General features: G+C 50.6%; 1 protein-coding gene across 4 annotated transcripts in view; it reads right to left on the reverse strand.

Annotated features, from left to right (window-relative positions):
* PAX7 (paired box 7) overlaps positions 1 to 12,022 on the reverse strand; it is a 117,944-nt gene that overhangs the window by 41,414 nt on the left and 64,508 nt on the right. For all 4 annotated transcript variants that reach the window (XM_011934044.1, XM_011934045.1, XM_011934043.1 and 1 more), the window contains exons 6-7: positions 6,785 to 6,950; positions 4,108 to 4,310 (exon numbers count right to left, since the gene is read on the reverse strand). In XM_011934044.1, coding sequence (XP_011789434.1) covers positions 4,108 to 4,310; positions 6,785 to 6,950 — 369 coding nt within the window. The remainder of the gene's footprint in view (positions 1 to 4,107; positions 4,311 to 6,784; positions 6,951 to 12,022) is intronic.

Genomic DNA, 12,022 nt, shown 5'->3' on the forward strand with positions numbered 1-12,022 from the left:
TCCAGCCCGGGCAACAGAGCAAGACTCCGTCTCAAAAAAAAAAAAAAAAAAAAAAAGAAGACATAGGTTTGAATTCTGGCTCTACCCTTTAAGTGGATTAACATGTGTAAAACACCGAGAGCAGGATCTGAAGGTTAGAAGGACTCCAGAAAATTCAGCTGTCCTTGTCAACACTGGTATTAAACATACTGCATGCCTTTTAAACTTACATTTTTTGTCTGTCTGACCCTGTTGTACTGTCACCTCCACTGGAACAATATAAGGGTCTTCCTCTCGTGTTCACTGATTTATCCCAAGTGCCTAAAACAGTGCCTGGCACGTAGTAGGCACTCTATAAATATTCATTATGTTAGTGACCCCCTTCCAAGCCAGGGGGCATGTGCAGAGATGAGATGAGTAAATGGCCTTTCCTTGAGATTCTGCATGGAGTCCCTGACGTTCCGTGGTTCCCACTTCCCAGGCTGGGTTTGAGACAAGGGACTTGGGTCAAGCCACTGGAGGAGGCACATCTTCCTCACAGTAGTAGCAAGCTGGCCAGCATGATGCACAGCTAGCTTATCCCAAGTCTGCCCAGGTGCTCGGTAGAGCCACAACTTCATCCTCCAGTGTAAGCCCCTTTGGCTTCTGTAAGAACAAAAATTCCGGCCGGGCGCAGTGGCTCACGCCTGTAATCCCAGCACTTTGGGAGGCCAAGGTGGGCGGATCACCTGAGTTCAGGAGTTCAAGACCAGCCTGGCCAACATGGCAAAACCCCGTCTCTACTAAATATACAAAATTAGTCAGACGTGGCAGCGGGCACCTGTAATCCCAGCTACTCAGGAGGCTAAGACAGGAGAATTGCTTGAACACGGGAGGCGGAGGTTGCAGTGAGCCAATATCGTGCCACTGCACTCCAGCCTGGGCAACAGAGTAAGACTCTGTATAAAAAAAAAAGAGAGAGAGAGAGAGAGAGAAAAGAAAAGAAAAAAAATCCTTCCAGTTTTGAGGTCCACAGATATCTGGGCAACGTGTCAGAGATCTGCCATCCTGGGGAAAGGAAGGGACAGTGTGCCAACCCCACAGCCCAGGGGGAAAGCCTATCCTGTCCCTCCTGCCTAGGTGAGCTATAGAGAAGCCAGGCCTGTTGGGAAGAGAGGATGCAGGAGGCAGATCTGTCCTTACAGGGCGTCTCCCTATAGATCCTTATGCACAGAGGATTCCTGGTCCCAGGACCACAGTGATGTGCTGATGGTGTCAAGTCCACCTGCCCAGACTGAGGCGGGAAGGCAGTGGGAGTTGGAGCCTAGCAAGCCCGGGAGCTTTTGTACAAGATACAGAAACTCCACCCCACTCGCTGCACCCGTCCTTCAGGAAGTGCTCCCAGCTTAGCCTCTGCAGTTCCCATGCACAGAAGCACACACAGCCTGCCCTGTTGCCCCTGCACCCGCCCTCCTCCAGCAGCTGTTCACCTCCTGGTCCCCTCTGCCCCTGTCAGACCCTCCATCTGTCTTCACACCTTTGATGGGAGCCTCTGAGCTTCTTCAATTCATCATGTCAGTCTCCCGGCCCTGAGGAATGGGCTGGAGGCCTCCTGAGAGTCTCTTGCCCTTAGCTTCAGTGAAATTCTGGGCTGGGTGGAGGGCTGGGGGTCCAACTTAGGAACTTTCAGGAAAGGGTGAAAAACACCTCATCCAACTCTGAAGCCTCCTAGCCATGGGGGAGATGCTCCCCCTTGATCCACTGGTCACACCAATGGGTCAGTTTCCCATCCCTCACCCACACTCTGGAGGCTTGGGGCCCCTTATTTGCTAAGTCTCTCTTTTGTCCTGTGACAGTCCTGTGTTGGGGATAAACCTCAGCCCACAGTGAGACAAGGAGGGCTGGGAAAAGCTGTGGTCACGGAGTCAGGTGCCCCAGATTCTCAACCCTGGTCAGGCCAATGTGTACCGGGGCCCTCTATCTCTAAAGCAAGACAGCCGCGCACAGAACCCCAAAGACCCTCTTCAGCTTTCTAAGGACACTCCTCCAAATTTGTTTTGTACCACCAAACTGCGCCTGGACCCCATTCTTGGGTGTGGACACCTTGGATCTCTGCAGTGTCCTTCCCCAGCCAGCTCAGGGATCCTGTTGTGACTCATCTCAAGGGCTCTGGAACTTACTCAAGGGCTCTGGAAGGTTAGCACTAATGAGATGGAGGCCATGACCTTGAACCCCAAAGAGGCCAATTGGGGTCCCCAGGGAAGACATTCTGGCTGACAGGCTGTATTCCACGTGCAGGGTTTAGTTCACCTGGGATCCCAGCAAGAGAGTGGGGTGGCCTGGTGAGGACAAGGTCAGCCAAGTAAGTGGCATCACCCTGCATACTGTGGACCCTGAGAGGGCTTGATGCATCACCATTAGGAGCTCTGCAGGCAGCTGCCTACAGGTACTGGGCACTCACGCTGTGCCAGACCTGAGCTGAGTGCCTTCCACAGATCATCTCATTCAATCCTCAGCAACCTTGGGAGGCAAATACTGGGATTATCTCCATTTCATGGATGAGAAAATTGAGGCATAGAAAGGGGAAGGGACTTACTCAAGGGTTTCCCCATAAATCAACGATGGAGCTGAAATGCAATTAACTCTCAACCACACAAATTAATGGAGGCAAACAGAAATGAATCCAGACAAGCAGAAAATTAACATTCTTGGGAATGTTTCAGACCAAGGTTTTGTTTTGTTTTAATTTACTGTAAGGGCCTGACAGTAAACATTTTAGACTTTGTGGGCCACATGAGCTCTCTTTTTATTTATTTATTTGAAACACAGTCTCACTCTGTGGCCCAGACTGGAGTGTAATGGTGCAATCTTGGCTCACTGCAACCTCTGCCTCCCGGGTTCAAGCAATTCTCCCGCCTCAGCCTTCCGAGTAGATGAAATTACAGGCACCTGCCATCATGCCTGGCTAATTTTTGTATTTTCGTAGAGACAGAGTTTCACCATGTTGGCCAGGCTGGTCTCGAACTCCTGACCTCAGGTGATCCACCTGCCTCAGCTTCCCAAAGTGTTGGCACTACAGGTGTGAGCCGCCACCCTTGGCCTTATATGATCTCTTTTAAAACTACTCAATTCTGCTGTAGTGGCACAAAAGCCACCATAAATAGATGGACATGGCTGTACTCCAATAAAACTTTATTTACAGAAAAACAGCGAGCTGGACAGACGTGGCCTGCAGGATGTAGCTTGCTGGCCTTCTTTAAATTTCTTTTTATTTTCCTTCTAGGTAATGGATTTCCCATATTAATTACATTGTCCTGGCACTGGGAGGGCCAGAGAACTAACATTTACTTGGCACTGATTTCTTGCCGGGCTCTAGGCTAGGTGCTCTGACCTGTTAGCATACTGAATGCGGCAAGCACCCCTTGTTGAGAGGGTAGTTACAGGCTGTGTTTAGTGGGGGTTAAACTAAGGCTCACAGATGCTGACTTGCCTCAGAGCCCCCTGAGCAGTAGAGCTGGGATTTAGACCCACGCCACAGCCTTCCCTGATCTGAAGAGCCACACTATGGCTCTTTAGATCAGTTTGCATCACGTGCAGCAGATTCTCACCACAGACATGTGGCAGGGGACACTTCATCCCTTCCCCCACGGATATTTGGGAGCCTGCTGAAGCTACAAAAAGATGAGCCCATCAGTTCCTCAAGTTCATTGGGACTTCCGGCATCATCAAGTCCTGTTCCCCAAAGTCACCTATAACCACCATCAAGGCCCACATTCGCTCTCTGACCTTCACCCAAAGCAGGTCCTGTGACTTCTACCAGCACCCCGAGGCAGTGAGTGACTTAACCAATCACACAGGAGCAAACAGAATTCCAATGACCAATCAGGGTAGAGTTACCCGTCCAGAACCCCATCCACAATTCTCTCCACCAACAGGACATGGTCCTGCCTTTCAGGAATTGGTCAGTCCTGGTGAAAAGCCAAGAGCACAGGACAGAATCCAGCAAGGATTCCTGGTTCTAGAGCAAAAACCCCGACCACCGTCAGCCTCCTACAGGAAAGAGCGCAAGGCTTCCACCCACGTGCTGTCTGCAAATGTCTGACTTTTTAGTGGCGGTGGGACCCTGGGTGCTGGGCTGAGGCCACCTACCTGAGGAGACAGGCCGTTGCTGACTGGGTTCATGTGGTTGGAGGGCGCCGCCGGATTCATGAAGCTGTCCGAGTAGCTGGAGAAGCTGTGGCGGGCTCCGTAGGCAGAGCTAGTGTCCGCGGCTGCAGCTGCTGCAGCCAGCCCGCCCTGGTGCATGGTGGACGGTGGCAGGGGCTGGGGCCGGTGCACAGTGCTGCCCCCATCTGTAGAGAGACCCAAGAGAGGTCCTAAGCAAGTGACCTCATCCTGGACCCTGGGCCTCCGAGAGCAGAAGGCAAGCCATGAGCCTCCTCCTCCCAGTCTCCATTCCTTGGAGGGAAGGGACCACCCTCTCATGCTGCCTGGGATGAGACAAGCTAGCTCCTGGGCAGGGCACTGGGCACTGGCCAGGTCTTGACTGACAACCCAACATTCCAGACAACCCCTAGATAGATGCACACTAGCTCCTGTTGCTTGGTGCTTGGCACACAGTAGGTACTCAATACATATCAGCTGGGCTGAAAGCCAATCCTTGATGAGGACTCTGTTAATCTACCCGGTCTGTTTTGTTTTGTGAGCATCAACCACTTGCCAGGTGCTATTACAAATGCTGCCTAAGGGTGTGAAGCAAGACTATAAATCCCATTTTACAGATGAAGAAACCAAGGCTTGGTGGGCTTGGGGCACTCACACAAGATGACCACGCTAGTGAGTGATGGGACCAGGATTTGAATGGCCTAAATTCGGAGCCATCTCTGTTCTTTGCTGTTAGGATATTATTCGGCTCTCTCTGAGCCCCTCTGTGCAGCTTTGCCAGGACTGGGACCCTCAGCACTGGTTCAGTTTATCTTACCAAGTCACAGTGGTGGTGGAGGGGGCTCTTTGACTCTCTCCTTGACCTCTAGAACTCCAGCCTGCCAGTCATTTAAAAGGAGGCTTTATGAGGTAGCTATCTTTTTTTAAATTTAATTTCTTTTTTTTTGGAGATGGAGTCTTGCTTTGTCACCCAGGCTGGAGTGTAGTGGTGTGATCTGGGCTCACTGCAACCTCTGCCTCCTGGGTTCAAGCAAATCTCCTGCCTCAGCCTCCTGAGTAGCTGGGATTACAGATGTATGCCACTATGCCCAGCTAATTTTTTTTTTTTTTCGTATTTTTAGTAGAGACGGAGTTTCACATGTTGGCCAGGCTGGTCTCCAACTCCTGGCCTCAAGAGATCTACCTGCCTTGGCCTCCCCAAGTGCTGGAATTGCAGTTCTGAGCCACTGCGCCCGGCCCATGAGGCCAATATCAAGTAGTGGTATTCCTGGTGTGTGCTGGGAGGTGAGTTGGGGGAAGGGAACCCTTCTTCCCCTACAAGGCTCACCTTCTCTCCTGGGACCTGCCTTTCCTTTCCTCTCCCAAGGCCCCTCTGATACCTTAGCCTCTCCCACCCACTCACCTTCTTCCCTCTGCCTACTCCTTTCCAAGCCTAGCAGGAAATCTTATACTTCAAGCCACTGGGAGAACTGGGCCCAAGTGAGGCCTCCTTCCCAGGCAGACCTCAGGGTTCTGACCCCGCTCAGCCCAGCCAGGCCTAGGGCTGTTCACCTCAGAGTGGGGGGGATCCCTCAGAGGGAGCTTTCTCTGGTCCTCAAAGGAGACCCTGACCTTTATTCCATCTCCAAAAGTGGATCTTTTGAGAGAGAGGCAAGAAAATAAGGTCCCAGCAAATTATGTAAGCCCCTTTGTACATTGTTTTTTTTTGTAATAGGTTGGAGACCAACATAATCTAAATAAAAAATGATTCCAACATGATTCCAACATCCTCCCAAGTACACACATACGTGCACACACTCATGCACTCACACACACACTCTCACATGCACACTGATGCATGCACTCACATGCACACACGCATGCACACACACCCACACTCATGTATGCACACACGCACGCACTCACACGCACACACTCAGGTACGCACACGCACACACACTCATGCATGCACTCACACGCACACACTCATGCACACAGTCATGCATGTACATGCACACACTCATGCACACCCTCACACGCACACACTCATGCACACACTCAGGCACGCACACTCACACACTCATGCAGGCAGTCACATGTACACACTCATAAGCACTCACATGCACACACTCATCCACACACACGCACACACTCATACACGCACACACACACACTCATGCACGTACTCACATGCACACATGTACTCATGTCACTCTCTCATTTTAAAAACTCAAAGACTGTGACTATGCATGGTCCCAAAGTCCCTGGAGAATCTGGCCCTTTCCTTCCAAAGCAGGTGAGCCCAGTGTCCTGTGCTCCAAATCCTCACTGCTCAAAGCCTGGTCCATGCCCCACCAGCCTGGGCATCCCCAGGGGGATTTTTAGAAGTGCAGAATCTCGGGCCCCACTCAGACCAGCATTTTAGTAACAACCCTGGGAGATCCATGGTACCATTTGAGAAGCTCAGTTCTAAACAGGTGCACAGGGGCTGCCTGGGGCACCCCACCTGGCTGCTCTGTGTTAGGGCCAAGAATTTCAAGGGCAGGATTGCATCTTTTTTCTCTTAATAGCTTGCTTACATGAAAGTAAGAAATGGTCATTAAAAAAGAGTCTTTGTAAGTGAAAGTAAAGAAAGAAGGGAAGGGGTACCACTGAGATGGCAGGATGGGGCTGGGATACTCACCTTGGGAGATGGTGGTGGTGGGGTAGGTGGAGTCCGGCAGCTGGTAGGGGGGCAGCGTGGGCATGCCAGTGGGTGGGAAGCCTCCTGGCAGAAGGTGGTTGAATGCCGCCAGCTGGTTGGCTCCTGCCTGCTTACGCCAACGGGCGCGGCGGTTACTGAACCAGACCTGGGGGATGGAGAGCACAGAATGGAGACCCCCTCGGCCAGGTTCATGGCAGAGAGCTGCAACACATCTAGACCCAGTTGCCCAAGCCATCACCCTCTGATCCAGCCAGCATCCTTCTGCAGGGAGGGGAATCTCCAGCGCTGTGCAGCACGGGATGGTTTGCAAAGTGTTTTCCTAGGTATGACCCCATTCTGCCCTCACAACCACCAGTGAGGGGGTTCTATATTATCCCCATTTTACAGATGAGAAAACTGAGACCCAGAGAAAGTGGGTGACTTGTCCATGGGCCAGGTTGAGTCAGTGGCCCAGCCAGTCCTGTGTGGCTCTCAGGCCAGTACTCTTTCCTCTACAGCTGCTCCTTCCTGGAGGGATGCTGGTGCCCTGCTTGACCACCTCCTCCAGGAAGCCCCCCAGGAGGAAGTCACACATCTGCACCCCACCTGAATGAGACCTGCACTTCAGACCCAGATGTGCAAGCCAGGTTCTTTGTCTGGAGACTGAGGCCCTACTTTGCTTACATACCCTGGGCCTCCTTGAAATAGGAAACACACACACACACACACATGGATTTATCAAACATTAGTGGGATAATAACCCAACACCTTTGTCTCCCTTTCCTGTGCTGGCGCTTCACGTGTCAACCCATACACAGACCCATGAGGTGTATTCTCCTATTCCCATTTTACAGAAGGGGAAACCAAGGCTCACAGAGGTCAAGTTGCTTGCCCAAGTCCACCTAGCTGGTCTGTGTTGGAACTGCGATTCAAACTTACAATCAGTCTGGCTTTTTAGAGCTCAGTAATCTGGATCTGCCAGTTTCCTGGGACAGGTCAGAGAAGGAGGAGAATGAGGGCACACACTGGGACTGCTTTGAGGGGGTTCTTTTCCACCCTGAGTTTTGCACATGCTGTTCCCTCTCACCTGAACACTCTTCCTGCAGCTGGCTCTTTGGCCTTCAGAGCTCAGCTGAAATGCTTCTTCCTACTCCAACTCCTTAATCGCCACATCTAAGGTGGGTTCAGGTAGGTTCTCTGCCTTCTCTCAGGGGGCCTCCTGCCTGGGTGCTTCCCCACAGGAGCAATGATTCTGTGTGCCTGTTTCTTGGCTGTGCTGCTCCTAATGTCCCCCCTTGGGCCCAAGCTCCATGGGGCAGAGGCCATGCATTCCTTGCCCAATGCCTGGAGCTCAGTAAGTGTTCAAGGAATACTTGTCGAATGAATGAAGGAGTGAATGATGAATGAATGGACAAGGGGAGGCAGGATTAGCTCTGGGTGTCTTTGCTGGGGCTGGGGCCACAGGCTTGGTTGGTGTCCCATCCTGATGGGGAGTGAAGGCCGCAACCTCCCTTGGCACCTAGTCACCTAAGACCCCCAAATCTCTGTACCATCTCTGCCGAGATGGGGGAGGGGAGTGCAGCTGGGTGGAGGGCGCTTATGTGCCCCTAGAGTCATCCCTCCCAGGTGGGAAAAGCAGCGTTCAGCTTCGCAGGCTGGATAAACAAGAGCTGCCGGCTCTGACCTGTTTAGGTTTCACAGAGAAAGGAGAGGAGGCAGCCAAGCCTGAAGGGAAAACGACTGGCTCCCAAAGGATTCAAAGCCCTGGCTTCTCCCCACTTCCACAGGGTGCTGAGGGCTTCCCCAGGGCACCCTGGGGTGGGAGGGATGCCGGAGAGGGAACGCTGCAAGGAATGAGCCTTGCCTCTGAGCTCCCAGGCTCTGCGGGAAGAGTGTGGGGAGGTCTTTGTACTAATTCAGTGTTTCCCAAAGAGTGGGCCTCCTGCCACGGCTCCCTGTTGGAGAAACAGAATTCAATAACCTGGACATGAGGATGGGAAAGTTATTCCATTCTACTTCTGTCCCAGGCCTCCTGGGCATGGAGAAGGGGGGAAGAGGGGTCTCAGTTTGGTGCTAATGCATCCTCAGCGCCTTTCTAACCTGTGCTAATCTCCCTTCTGAACACAAGGAGAACAGGTGTTTGCAGGTGACATCTTCCTGAAAGGCTTTAATCACATTATTTTGTTTTCCTTTGTGTGTAGTGTGTATGTGTGTGTCTGTGTGTGTGTATGTGTGTGTTTTAACAATCATCTTTCCTTCATGGGAGTGTTGTGCATTTTTATTTTAAAACACACTGATTTCGTTGAAAAGTAAATAACAATATAGATAATATGTGAACATGGTGAACATCTTGGGTGGGTAGGATAATGACGGGCGTTTGGGATGCGCCACTCTAGTTTGTTGTGTAGCAGCTGGTCCTTAGGTGCCGCTCATCTTTTCCTCAAAAAAAGAGTGCTGAATAAAGTTGGATGGATGCATTCTTCCTCCTTCCCTTCCCTTCTCATCCCTTCCCTTTCTTTTCCTACTCTTCCCTTCCTTCTTTACTTCTCATCTTCCCATCTCAAACTTTTACTGGGACTCCTGTCTGTGCCAAGCAAGACAGGTTAGAGAGATGGACAGGACCCAGTCCCAGCCCTCAAGCTGCCCTTTGCCTGGGCACGAGTCAAAGAGCAGCTGCTTTTCAGTGCAGTAAACTCAGATGGGGTGACATGCAAGGCTGGATAAGGAGCTCAGAGGAGGGGCTTCCAACTTTGCCTCTCAGAATCCAGGAGGACTTCCTGGAGGACAGGGCATGCCTTTGTTGCCAATTCTGTCATCTCATCTTCCTTCATTGTCCTATGTCCCTAGATACACATCCCTCCCAGTAGACACCTCCCTTCTCACTAAGTGTAACAGGATGGTTGAGAGCAAGGATTCTGGAGTCAACTTCCTGGGATGGACTTCTGCCTCTAACCCCTAAGATGGGAAAATTTTTGTTATCCCTCTGTGCCTCGGTTTCTTCACAAAATGGGGCTAATAACAGCCACCTCCTAAGTGGGTCTGGACCTCAAATGAGTTAGCACAGGCAACACGCTTAGAACAGCGTCAGCCACAGGTAAGTATCATTCTGCGGGAGACCCTCTGGGATGGCTGAGCTGGACGGATCTCCGCCAGTGTCTAGTGTGAGCTGCCCGTTTACAGAGTGGGAAATAAACGCTCTAACAGGGACAGTGACAGCCCCAGCACCCTACCCGGAATCTCTGCTCAGGACTGAGTTCTTTGAAAGCAGGGGCTGGGTTTTATTCTTCATTTCTGATCCTTCTCTCAATACCCTGCACTGGGAGTAGGGTAGAGTGGATGCCATCTGCGTACTGAGTCTAATATTCCATCTGGCCCTTCTCTTTATGTAGCACAGAGGAAACGAACCTGAGCAGATAGACTTGGGTCCAGCACAGTCACTTTGAACTGTATCTTTTTTTTTTTAATTTTTAGTTTTTGTGGCTACATATTAGGCATGCATATTTATAGGATAGAGGAGTTCTTTGATATAGGCATACAACATATAATAATCACATCGGGGTAAATGGGGTATCCATCACCTCAAGCATTTACCCTTTGTGTTACAAACGGTCCGATTATACTCATTTAGTTATTTTTAAAGGTACAATGAAATTATTATTGACTATAGTCACCCTATTGTGTTATCAAATACAAATACATCTTCTTCATCCTTATTCCTTTTTTGAACCCATTAACCATCCTCACGTCTCCCCCTACCTCCCACTACCTGCCCCAGCCTCTGGTAACCATCCTATCTCCATGAGTTCAATTGCCTTAATTTTTAGCTCTCACAAATAAATGAGAATGTGTGAAGTTTGTCTTTCTGTGCCTGACTTATTTCACTGAACATAATTACCTCCAGTTCCATCCATGTTGTTGAAAAGGACAGGATCTCATTCTTTTTTATGACTGCATAGTACTCACTGTGTATATGTATAACTGTGCTTCAGGAAGTTACTTTCCTTAGCTAAATCTCAGTTTTCTCATCTGCAAAATGGAGAGAAGAATCACACATACCCCGCAAGATCATGGTGAGAATTAATAAAGATAACATATGTAGGCTGGTGAGCCATCATGCATGGCACATAAGAAATGCACCATGAAGGCTGGGTGCAGTGGCTCACGCCTGTAAGCCCAGCACTTTGGGAGGCTGAGGTAGGCGGATCACCTGAGGTCAGGAGTTCAAGACCAGCCTGGCCAACATGGCAAAACCCTGTCTCTATTAAAAATACAAAAAATTAGCCAGGAGTGGTGGCGGACACCTGTAATCCCAGCTACTTGGGAGGCTGAGGCAGGAGAATCATTTGAAACTGGGAGGCGGAGGTTGCAGTGAGCCGAGACTGTGCCATTGCACTCCAGCCTGGGTGACAGAGTGAAACTCTGTCTCAAAATAAAAAAAAATAATACTAATAAAGAAAAAAAAAAAAAGAAATGCACCAGGAATGCTACCTAGTGTTATTAAGAGATTCAGTGTAAGTTGTCAATTAGTGAATCTCCTGTAGTGCCTCCACGATGGGATTTCTGTTCAAAACATCCCACCCCAACCCCAAGCAAAGAGCAGGGTTCCAAGGACCGTAAAGTAAAGAGGCGCTGCACACAGCCTTAGTTTCCTGGTGCTGATCATCTGAAGGATGGGGAAGTCATCACAGGCAGCCGTGGGAAAGGCCATGGGGTGATCTTGGGACCTATCAGCCCTATAGCCTCTGTTTCTAGAAGAAATTCACAGGCTCAGGGTTGTGGCACCCTGAGAAAAATGGATCTGTTCACCTCTAAGGAAGATATATGCGTCACTCCAGAGAAAGGAGTGATGGGTCTCCAGGCATGGGTTCTCCTGCCTGACACCCCCTTGGCTGCCCTTCATGTGGCTCTGGCTTTCTCCTGGCTGAGGCAGAGGTGTTACAGGCACTGGTAACATCTAGCAGGCTTCAAGCAGAGGCTCCCGGCCCCTGCAGTGAAGCAGGGCTTGAGGGAACCAGAGAGGAAAACAGGCCACTCTTTGGTGACCACATCCCCGCCTGACATCATGTTTACCTGCGCACGTGTTTATGAGAATGCCAGCTTCAAGTCGGCAGAGCTTTTTGCCCAGTGAATCCCCAATGCCTAGAACCGTGCCTGGCATACAGCAAAGACTCCATAAATGACTGCTGGGTGAATGTACCTGGAGCTGCAAAGGTGGCTAGTATTGGAGCTGCCAAGAAC

The sequence above is a fragment of the Colobus angolensis genome, unplaced genomic scaffold, assembly GCF_000951035.1.
Source record: "Colobus angolensis palliatus isolate OR3802 unplaced genomic scaffold, Cang.pa_1.0 Scaffold130, whole genome shotgun sequence".
Classification (NCBI taxonomy): Eukaryota; Metazoa; Chordata; class Mammalia; order Primates; family Cercopithecidae; genus Colobus; species Colobus angolensis.